General features: G+C 42.1%; 1 protein-coding gene across 3 annotated transcripts; it reads left to right on the top strand.

Moving 5' to 3' along the window:
• Positions 1-226: 226 nt before the first annotated feature.
• syndig1 (synapse differentiation inducing 1) lies at positions 227-11,200 on the top strand. 3 transcript variants are annotated; one of them, XM_023963564.2, is made up of 4 exons: positions 227-469; positions 1,611-2,246; positions 4,776-4,913; positions 10,139-11,200. In XM_023963564.2, the coding sequence occupies exons 2-4, from the start codon at positions 1,710-1,712 to the stop codon at positions 10,295-10,297; spliced, it is 834 nt and encodes a 277-aa protein (XP_023819332.1). In that variant the 5' UTR covers positions 227-469; positions 1,611-1,709; the 3' UTR covers positions 10,298-11,200. The 3 variants fall into 3 exon arrangements, with proteins under 3 accessions (XP_023819332.1, XP_023819334.1, XP_023819333.1); XM_023963566.2 differs by lacking the exon at positions 227-469 and adding an exon at positions 499-840; XM_023963565.2 differs by lacking the exon at positions 227-469 and adding an exon at positions 1,167-1,310.
• Positions 11,201-11,231: the final 31 nt, after the last annotated feature.

The following is an 11,231-nucleotide window of genomic DNA, read 5'->3' as shown; positions in this document are numbered from 1 at the left end:
GTAAAGATGTTCTCCAGATGCAGGTGTGTCTTCTTTGTAAAGATGTTCTCCAGCTGAAGGTCCGTCTATTATGTAAAGATGTTCTCCAGATGCAGGTGCATCTTCTTTGTGAAGAATTCGTCTCCAGTTCTTGGAGGTTTCTGCAGATCTCTGAAGATCCTCATCAGAAGAAGCATTTCAGGGCTTTAGGACCATGGGGAAGGCATCCACTATATTTACAACATGCACACGCACGTGCGCACGCACGCCTACAGCCTCGGAGTGTAAACTTGCAGTAGCTGATGCTCTTCCACAGTCAGACGGACACCTGCTTTCTCTGGTCCATCTCATGCGTCTCACTTTCACAACAGCGGCAGCTTTGTGCGCGGTAACGCGCGCGCGGGACAGAGACGCACGGATAGATGGATAGATGGATGGATGGATGGATGGATGGATGCACTGATGCAGGATCACGTGTCTCACCTTGGAGGTGAGTATATCTGCATGCGCGCGCGCTTCCAGTCCTCTCTTATTCTCAGGGATGACGTCAGACACTGTCGGTATTCAGCTGTCATTATAAGCTTTTATCACATTATTTGTTTGCCAGCTATAAACAGCGCGTATTTGCGGGATTTACAGGCGGCTTTGCTGTGGATTATTGCGTCTATTTGAGCGGCTCTCTCGCAGGCGGAGGAGCCGCCCGCAGACAGCAGCTGCTGCGGAGCTCTTCATCACTGTTTTCAGTCAAGAATGAATCATTGTCATCCTCTTCATCACCAACAGAGTGCTCCGCTAAAACCCTCAAAGCCCTCAATATACGGAGAACTGCAGTTATGGCCATTTCCAGTTTGGGAGGCTCAGGTTGGAGTACATCATGCAGATATTTACACATAGTGGTGGTTGTGTGCGTGTTTGGGGTATCGTCAGGTACCAGGGGTTATAAAACAACCAACACTTCAATTTGACTGTTTGGAACATCAGCAAGATTCCTCAGGTCTCATCTTTTCACCTGATGCTTGAAAGCTTAGACGACTGCCAGGTCCTCAAGAATTCTGAGTGAACAGGAACACAGATATTCTCAGGCGTGTCCTCTTTGTGAAGATGTTCCCCCACTGCAAGCACATCTTGTTTTGCAGGAATGTTCTCCAGATGCAAGCAAGTCTTTTTTGTAAAGACGTTTCCCTGTGACAGGGGTATCATTTTCACAAGATAACATATTTATAGTATAAGTGTGTATTTTTTGTAAAGATGTTGTCCAGCAGCAGGTGTCTTCTTTGTAAAGATTTTTTCTAGATGCAAGCGTGTCTTCTTCATTTAGACTTTCCTCTGAGGTAGGCATCCCTTCTCTACAAATAGGGTTCTTCTGGCTCACCTGTGTTTTGATGGTCTAAATATGTTCTTGTCACGCTGGGCCATAATGCTGCATTGTTGTTGTGCGCCTGGTCCGAACTTTCATCTATAAAATTGGCAGTGTTGTGAAACTTTGTGTACAATTGTGACACCATCCAGCAGCACCTTATGATGTCCTTTTACTTCTAGGGTTTTTAAAATTTCCTATGGACCTCTGAATGTTTGTGGGGGAGTTTGTGATGCAGCTAAAGTGTTTCACTTCATGCTCTCCTGTTTTGCAGGAGGACTCACAGCATGATGTCTGACCCCTGACCTGTCTGAGAACTTGGGAGGAACACAAGGAAATCTAAAGACAGGAATCTGTAAAACTCTGAGGAAGTATGGAAGGAGATAGAGAAGATAGGAAATGGACAGAGGAGCTTGAAGTCTCCTATAAACATTGGAGGACCTCACCCCGGGGAGGTCCAGGAGAAAGAGTTTTCTGCAAACAAAATGGCCTGATTGACACACATAGAGTGGGGGCGGAGCCTACGGAGGCGCTAGTGTCAGCATATACTATTCCTTACTGCCAGGGTCACGAAGGGCTAAAAGAGCACAGTGGGCCTCCTCAGCTTCTCAACCCTGGGGCTCTCCTTCCCCACCAAGCTGCATCAGACCCCAGCTTCAGGCCAGCCTCTGGCCTCTTGCTGTGCAGAGAGGGCCTCCTTCAGATGTGGGGGGAGGCTGGGGGAGGTGACTGCTGCGAAACCACCTTCATTGAGGGGCATGGGCACGACACAACTAACTCTGCCACCTGCTCTCCGAAGGAGGTGCTGCTTTATGCTGATGCAAAGTTTCTAGAGTTTTCTGGGGAAGGCGCAATAATTCCCTCACTGTCATACGACATTGATGACGATGACGACTTCCAAGAGCTGGAGGTGAGAAGCAAACTTTCTTTTCATGAAACCATCAACACCTTCTTTCTCTGGGGTGGGGGGTGGGGGGGTGGTGGGGGGGGACTGAAGCCTGGTGTTTCTGATAGTCTGCTAGAACGCCAGCCTGTGAACCTGAAGACTGTATATTAACATGTGGCTGCATTCCTCTGAATCGTCCCTGAGGGGCGATGCAGCTTCACATATTCAGAAATAATGGGAAACATCACAGTAATCATGCCACCCCTCGGAATTGTGGTTAGAAATGGGGGTAAGTGACAAAATATTGTGAGGTTAAAAAAATATTTTTCTGTCACAGATTTCTCAAGTTGTCCCACTTCAACAGATAAGAGAGGCTTCTAATGGTTGCAATAGGTACACTTTAAGATGGGAGACAGAATGTAAAAACGTAAATTCGGCAAATCATATTTTATGATTTTTAAGGAAATTATTTGCATAACAACGTAGAAGTATCGAGGCTCTATAAACAAGCAAGAATTCTGTCCCTCAAAGACCTGTTACTTCTTTAAGAAGCTCCACTTACACACACATACACACACACCATGGTAGGAAGAATGATAAAATGATGCAATGTAGAAATCTGGCTTTGTGCTTTGTGGGAAACAATATTTGGGGGGCATGTCCACATCAGTGACCTCCACTCAAGATCAGATCACAGAATACCCTACTACATGACCCCCCAGACACAACATGTACAACAGTACATGTGAATTAAAAAAATAAAATAAACAAAAAATATATGTATGTATAGATAGATAGATAGATAGATAGATAGATAGATAGATAGATAGATAGATAGATAGATAGATAGATAGATAGATAGATAGATAGATAGATAGATAGATAGATAGATAGATAGATAGATAGATAGATAGATAGATAGATAGATAGATAGATATCGATATGTAGATACATATCTAGATAGATATAGATATGTACATATATACATACACTCATATCAAATAATGAAACATGACTAGATCTTCTTGCAGGAAAATGATGCCAAACCTTTTTTTCCCACGGTGATGAAAAGTGTCACTACTATTTCTAGACCTAAATATGAAAGAAACTCCCCAAATCTGTGATGGAAATTTAGACTCTTAGCACATTGGATTATGTTAGTGCACAGTTGGTATCAAAGTCTTAAAGTGCCTGATTTTCTAGAGTTATGTGTGTGGAAACTGTGTGAAAGTGTTACAACACAAACTCAAACTCACTAAAACGGATTTTTATAAAACACAGAGTTGTGTTTGATGAGCAAGAACAAAAAACTAGCAAACCAATGTGAGTTTGTGAGTTTGTGTTTTACATTGGTTTTTAAAAAAAAAACAATGTGAGGACAGAATGCGAGTTTTCAAAAAGAAGCAGGATAGCAACTGTTTTATGTTGATTTTCAGCATGTCTGAAAGATAAGTGCATACAGACAGATCTTTACACACAAATGTCTGCAGTTATTGTTTAAAAGAGGATGCAGAGAAACAATGAAAGGAGACGGAGAGAGTGCATCTTTTCTGCTCATGTAAACACTCTGGGATGATAAGGCAAAGATAATTGAGACATTTCTCATGTCCAGCTTTACAGTCTTTGAGCCTCTGGATAACTTAAGGGTTGACACGAAGCCAATCATACTAATTAATACTGACATTATTTATGTCATGCTGTCATTGTTTCATTTGTGGACATTCCATCTCTCTATACCATTCTCTTCCCCCCTTGGCTCTCGATGCTGCGTTCAGCGACAGCTGAAGTTTAGAACCCTCATTGCCCCAGTTGTGCCCCATCTTTTATCCCTGTCTTGCTGGGTCCCACAGAAAACTGTGTTTAACAGATGTCAGACCACCTTTGAGGGCATGTTTCATTATTCACAGATGTTGCCGTTACCTGCTCCTCTGAGCTGCAGCTCTTGTTAATATTTCCAGAGGCATCTCTTCTGCTGCCTGTCTCATTTGCTAAGGTTTCATCGTTATTATAAAGAAATTGTTCCTCTTCTTAGCAATCTTTGTTATAGATACTCTTTTACAATAAAGCCCTGCTTTTCACTAATTGCTGACTTGGTGGATTTCCCCTATAGGAGGTTATTTATGGAATATGCCCCCCCGCAATAAACGAGGAAACAATGTGGTTAGATTATTCACAATTCACAGACTTTGTCAAAACCATAGACCTAATATATACCTGAACTATATTTGTGTCCCCCATCTGTCCTTCAAATCTAATTTAGCTTTAAAATAAAGCAAGAGAGGGTGGACAGAGATTGAATTGGAAGGGTTGCAGCGACGACTTTGAGTTGCCTGAAAGAAGCGAGTCAGAACCTTCACTCAGTGCCAGCTTTGGTCTGGTTTCCTGGTCCAGGAGTCTTCTTTTAGGACCGTCTCTACCTCTTTCCAGCTGTACTGCTCTATACTGGAGAAAAAAATGCATTGAACCTTGGTGGTTTTTCTCGGTTCAACAGCAGGAGCAGTAATTGTTTGTGCTGTCAGCTTCATGTGAATTGATGCTTGTGTCTCTGATCAGAGTGACTACTCCAGCGAATCAGAGAGCGAAGACGCCTTCCTGCTGCTGCCTCCCAGAGATCACTTGGGCCTCAGCGTCTTCTCTATGCTCTGCTGTTTCTGGCCACTTGGCATTGCCGCCTTCTACCTGTCACATGAGGTGAGTTCCTTCCTCTCTTTCTTCCCGAAAGTGTCTCCTTAGTTCTACAATTCTAAGCATCAGCAGGTTGACTCATCGCAGGCCTGCATGAATCATTTTACCACTTTATGTCATAATATTACTCACACACAGGCATGGAGAAAAGCTACACTCTTGGTCATGGGAGATAGTGTTTTGAGCTTCTGTCAAACTTTAAAAGATGAACAAAGCATAGAGTGTTTAGGGGGATGAATTTAGAACTGATGAGCCGCTCTGCTGCAGTTTCTACTTTTTCTACTGCTGTCAACTTAGACAGCACCTACACACTGCCCCTTATGTAACGGATCTGCAGTCAGCTGGAGGAGGACAAACACACTCACTCATGTGTGGAAACAAGTTAAACCTCAGCATGGTCTGTTGGTCTGTCAGAATCAAACTTGTTGAGTTATATGAACAAACCTGTAATGTGTTTAGATTGCTTTGCTCTAAATCTACGTTCACACCACTCAGCAATGGCCACTTCAAATGAAAAGTCAATGTAAATGTGTATAAACTGGGTGCTTGGGCTTCTGCGTATGAAATTCTTGTGTTTACATGTAGCTATTCAAGCTTTTAAGTACAAATCGCATGGCCATTGAAAGTAGGTTGAAAGCTAAATCAGGTCCAACTTGACCAATCAGGCACCAGAATGTGGTTGTGACATATGGATGGCGTTTCATTTAATTTACAGAAGTGCCACCTGTTTAAAATTTGATAATGAAGGGGGAAAAAATAATTGGTGTTTGTGCCCGGCCACAATTATATGGCACCAAGCCTTTCACATATCGGAATAGAGCTGTAAAAGAAAAAGCCTGGAGTAAGACTTGCAAGATTTGCACAGCTTCGACATTTTACACCAAGCCTTTTGTCAGGGCCGCTCAGCAGATAGAGCCACGGGACAAAAAAAAGATATTCAAATGAGAGGTTTTTATTTCACACAACACAAAAATGGCATGGGCCTTAGTTAAATGAGGTAAACTTAACAAAATACAACTGAGAGCATCAGTAACAAAAGCTCAAACCAACTGAACCAAAACTGACCCACAGGAAGCACTTTATACTGGCTGATCAGACCAGTGACACAATAGGGGGGGAAACTACAAATACAAAACATTTAAAACTCTAAATATTAACTGAATAAATAAATTACTAGTAATTGAAAACTTTAACAAACAAAACTGAACTTCTACTTCAAAACAAGTTTTACATACTTCAAAATACAAACAATAGTCCAACTTAAGAATAACATTTGTCTTCCTCCTCCATCATATCCAAAAGGAAGTGTTTAGGAACTTGTCTAACTCCTCCCTCTGCCCCAGCATCAGGCCTCAGAGAGAACTCAAAAGAATAGAATTACTCAAAATAATCAGAACAAACTTAACTAAATGTGTGCACAAGTCATTAAGTTAATTTTGTTATTTAATGTATAAAGTAAAATACATTTGTGAACAAGTATAAATAGTTTACTCAGCAACAAATCTGAAGAAATACAACTAATGAACTTAACTGTGGGGCAGTGGGTTCTGCCCCCACACCTCTTCCTAACTGTAGATGGCGGACTTGCACAAAAGAAAAAGAAGAAATAGCCCCTCCCTACTTGTACAGTGTGAACACCATTGGATAAAAGTGCATTCAAGAACACGCTTTCAGGGCATTTTCAAATGCCCGGTGTGAACATGGCATACAAGTGAGTTGTCCACATTAAACTAATAGCAGCTGGGTCAAACTGCTTGGAAGATACAGATAAGGCCACACTAACGCCCGCACTGGCAAAGAGACAACATCTTTTGGTATAATGGTGAAGGGCTTTGTTTTCCTCACTGTTTGAGTCGACCTTTGTGGAGAGACAGATACAAGTAACCAGAGACAAAACCATACCTTCACCATCTTAGACCAAATGTTGTGCTCAAGGAGGACCCCCCCCCCTCCCTCCCTAGCTACATACACACATATATACAGAAGGTGAATCTGAGACTTCCTGTAAAACCAGGAGTGAAGAAGATGGAACAACCTGCCTGTAGTCTTGACCCAAACCTTATTAAGCACTTATGAGTTCAGCTTTAAATGATCCTGCTAGAGAGAGCCAACCCCACTAAAAATGGGAAGATTGGATGGTTCGTCTTCAGGCTGTTGAGGCTTCTGTTTGTTACAGGGACAAACTGTTGAATCTTTGAAATGACTTCTTCAATCATCCAATCTGTCAGCCACCAAAGCAGAGTCAGAACAAACTTGGCAGAGAAGATTTGGCAAATGTTTCATGGGAACAACTCACACAAATACATGTTCGTTAAAAAATGTTGTTCCACTTCAAAGGGAAATAAACAGGATTTCAAGATGTGTACAACTCATTGCTAAAGGAACTGTTACAAATATATTCACCAAACACAAATTAATCTACTTCCCCTCTTAACTCTTTATTGCCAACTCTAAACTCAGTATCAGCATTCTGCAGCTGAAGGAGCTGTTTTCCTGCAGAATACTGAATGGAGAGGATGACTGCTGCTGTCCTCATGATTCTGAAATTTGAATCCCTTTACTTTGCTCCTGTCTCAAGCGGTTTAATCCTACAACCAAACAGTGATCCTGCTTTCTTGTTTTACAATTTTCAACACACCACCAGGCACTCCAAGATCTACACACACCAAGAAATGAGCTTCACTTGCTTAAGTGTGGATTGTTAAGGAACTCTTTCTTTTGCTGGGTGCTGTAGAGAAACTCCCCCAGCTTCCTTAACCTTGCAGATGTGTTGTATTGTGCATCTGCTTTCCCCACATGAACCTGGATCAGGTTTCCAGATTAGGACAGGAAGGCTTCGGCTCGTGACCTGTGTGTGTGTGTGTGCGTGTCGTTCCTCTTCAAGGCCTTCAGTCACGTGGCTCCGGCTTTAAGCTGTTGCGGATGCAGTTTCCATGGTAACTACAACTTCAGCTCCAAAAGGAAACAGGCTTGTTACCATAGGCAACACTTCCCACACAAAACCCACCAGTGAAGAGCAGAGCTCAGAAGCAGGATGAAGAGGAACAAGAGGAGGTTAAGTGGAACAGAGAAGTGATCCTCATCTCCTCAAACATCTGCAGAAGCTTCTGCTTCACGCTGCAGGCATACAGTGAAGCTTAGCCAATAAAATCCAGGTTTTCAGACACAAACACTATGGAGCTTTAGTGGGTTTCAATGTGGTCACGAGTGGGTGTGGTGTGGTGGTGATGGGAGTGTGTGTGAGTTTGAGGTTAGAGTTTTCCGACTTTCGGTTTCTTTCAGTCACACCAGGTACCAGTTTCAATAACCCACAGCTGTTTCCATTTGAATCTTTTGTTTTTCAATCTTCTGTGTCTCCCTTCTGGTTAAGCTGTCTTTTGGGTTTGTGTTTTCATTTTCCATCCTCATCCTCTGGTCTCCATCGTTTTGGTGCAGCACCTTTCCTGACACTCCTCTGAATGTTTCCGTCTCGTTAAAGACCCACCTCTAAGAAAATCCTGTTTTTTGTTGTTATAATTTTAACATGTTATTATGGCCTTTTTTTTCATAATGGAGAACATACATAAAAATATGAAAATTACAATTACAGTTGTACAACCACCAGGCCACAAACTCCCTGCAGCGCTTCATTCTGATGCATCCACATGCAGACAAATAGCATCATACTTTGCCCTTAAATATGGGTCCTGCACCACCTCTGCAGTTGGCCTTAGCACAGTTCATCTCATGTTGTCCGAAAACAACCACAGCAAACAAATCAGCTGGACTGTGGGCTCAAACAAAACTATCTGGAGTGGCCTGGCCCTTATTCTTATTGACCGCCAGATTACATAAAAGGTATTCTGGCAACGAGTATTAAATGTCACACTGTTGCAGTGTTTCTGCTGTGATTTATTGTAAAAGTGTTCCCAGTGGTCTTTTGATTACTATCATGCCGATTTGAGTCAAAATCCAAAAACCTGTGTTTTTTTCAAGGACATAGCTTCTGCAGAGTGTCAAGAGTTTGTGAGAAATTCACCTCTGAGTTTTGGGACTATTGGTGCGTTGTAAGCCTGCCCACACTTCCCATCATCCATCTGTTTACATGCCCTCCCCCTAGCTTACAGCCCACTACCAACCTAACATTACTAGTGCGACAAAAATGGCGAGCAATATTGGAGCTATCCAACTGTATAGTTTTGAGCCGACGAGGACGAGGAAAAAAAAGATGTACATGGATCTATTTGTCTACAATTTCATGCATCAGGACTGGAGCAGGGAGCTTGTGGCTGTTTCACAGCTCCAAGCTTATTCCTACCACCTTCTGTTCTCCTGATTCACCACAATGTAAATAAAAAGACACCCAGAAATCCAATTTGGATGTTGTTTTTCTTTATATGTCCTCCATCATCAGAAAAAAGCTACAAAAAAATTTAAAAACACCAAAAACACGATTTTCTTTGTTGTAGGTCTTTCCAGCAGCATCACTTACAGCATGTCACAGAGTATACTAGAATAACCTTAAACATTTGTTACGTCAGACATGAACATCGTGTTTTGTCACGCTCAGCTCAGACGGTTTGGGTCTGTTGGAGTCTGGGATGTTTAAATCGGATCTCTCTTCCAGGTCTACAGGGAAATAAGAACCCGCTGACCCAGGTTTCCCTCTGTCCCAGAATAATCTGTTTACACAGTTGCATGACATCTTATTAGTCAGCAGGTTTGGTTGAATCTAATTGAAAATGAAGTGATGATTATGGGGCGCTGTTTCCTGTCAATCTGATGGCCAATAATGAGGTTTCCACAGTTAATTAGGCTCATCAACAGAGTGACCTGACATATCTCTTAGTTTCAGCCTCCACCCCCACCCAGCAGGGACTCCCCCATTTCCTTTGGTTTCAGTCTGAGCGTGTGAGGAGACTTTGGGGTTAAATCCATGGATGTTTGTGCTAACCAAAAATTACATGAACTATTCAGAGGATGCGAGGAAATCCTCCTCCTCTTTTGTTCAGACTCACACATCTATAATATTGATGTGACCTGGTGCTCATTTTAACCAGCTGCAGTAAACGCAGCGGCAAAGAAACAGTTCCGGCTAGATTTGACACAGACCTGCTGCTTTTTTTTGGGGTGCCTTGCAGAAATCCGATGCTGCGACAAAACACAGTGTCCTCGGAAGTTTGCTATTTTACTTCTATTATTATTTTCATGCTCCTGTTGATTGATGTGTCCTCACTCTGTTTCCCCAACAGACAAACAAGGCAGTATCCAAAGGAGACTTCCATCTGGCCAGCTCCAGCTCAAGGCGGGCCCTGTTCCTGGCTGTGCTGTCAATCACCATTGGCACAGGTATCTACGTTGGCGTCGCTGTGGCACTAATTGCCTACTTCTCCAAGAACCATCAGTGGTAGCAGGACATTGAAGGGGTGTTTCCACAACATCCTCACCTTCTTCTGCTTCAGGCGGTGTTGGGTCACCGCGGACAGGTTTGTAATGTAACACACACCTTTGGACCAACTGGCTCGGAGCGGAGAAGTGTGGCTGGAGGCTGTTCTTCAGCTGCCCCCCAGACACAGCAACTCCCCAATGAACTTCCTTAAAGAAGCGAGTTCAAACCCATAAACATTGTCGGTTGTCTGAGCAGGAAAGAAGTCTGACTCTTACAGGAAGTTCCAAGTCCGCGGGCAAAACTTCACTTCCATCAAACTTTAAAAACATGCGTGATATTTATTTCACTGCAGAGCTGAAGGTGCCATGGACTAGAATTTCTGTTGTAAAGTAAAATATTTCCATTTAAATGTTTTTTTTTATGAATATTTCTTAATAATAAGTCACTAGACTTAAAGATGACATCACTCTTCAGACATTAGCCTCACATTTTCTACAGCCCTCTGACGATCTTTTATTTTTAAATACAGGAAGTCCAGACTGTATGCCATCTTTTGTTGTAAAAAAATGAAATCAGAATTTTCTTCCCATCTCTTCAATTTTCAGAGGAAGAAAAGTAACAAATTCTGCAAGATTTTCTTCTCTTTTTCACAAACTAACAGGAAACTTTAGAAACATTAAATCTATTTTTTTTTATTAATGAAAGACCAAAATTAAAGTTGACCTTTATGAGTTCAAATTTTTTTTAAACTGTCTGACCTATCATTTAAAATTCAATCTAAATGTTAAACTAAGATTTTTTTCCTTTGTCCCAGAAATGTAGATTCCGTCTGTTTTCTTTCTCCACTGTCTGTACAGAAGGAATTTTGCTGATGGACCACTCTGTTTAAATAAAGCTTCAATAAAGAAAAAAATTTAAATTGGCAGTTGTCTGTCACTTCTTTCTTTGGAGGGACC

The sequence above is a fragment of the Oryzias latipes genome, chromosome 15 (genome assembly GCF_053564925.1).
Source record: "Oryzias latipes strain Hd-rR chromosome 15, Olatipes_Hd-rR_3.1".
NCBI lineage: Eukaryota > Metazoa > Chordata > Actinopteri > Beloniformes > Adrianichthyidae > Oryzias > Oryzias latipes.
The sequence above is the reverse complement of the archived record's forward strand: the minus strand, read 5'-3'. Positions and strand labels throughout refer to the sequence as shown.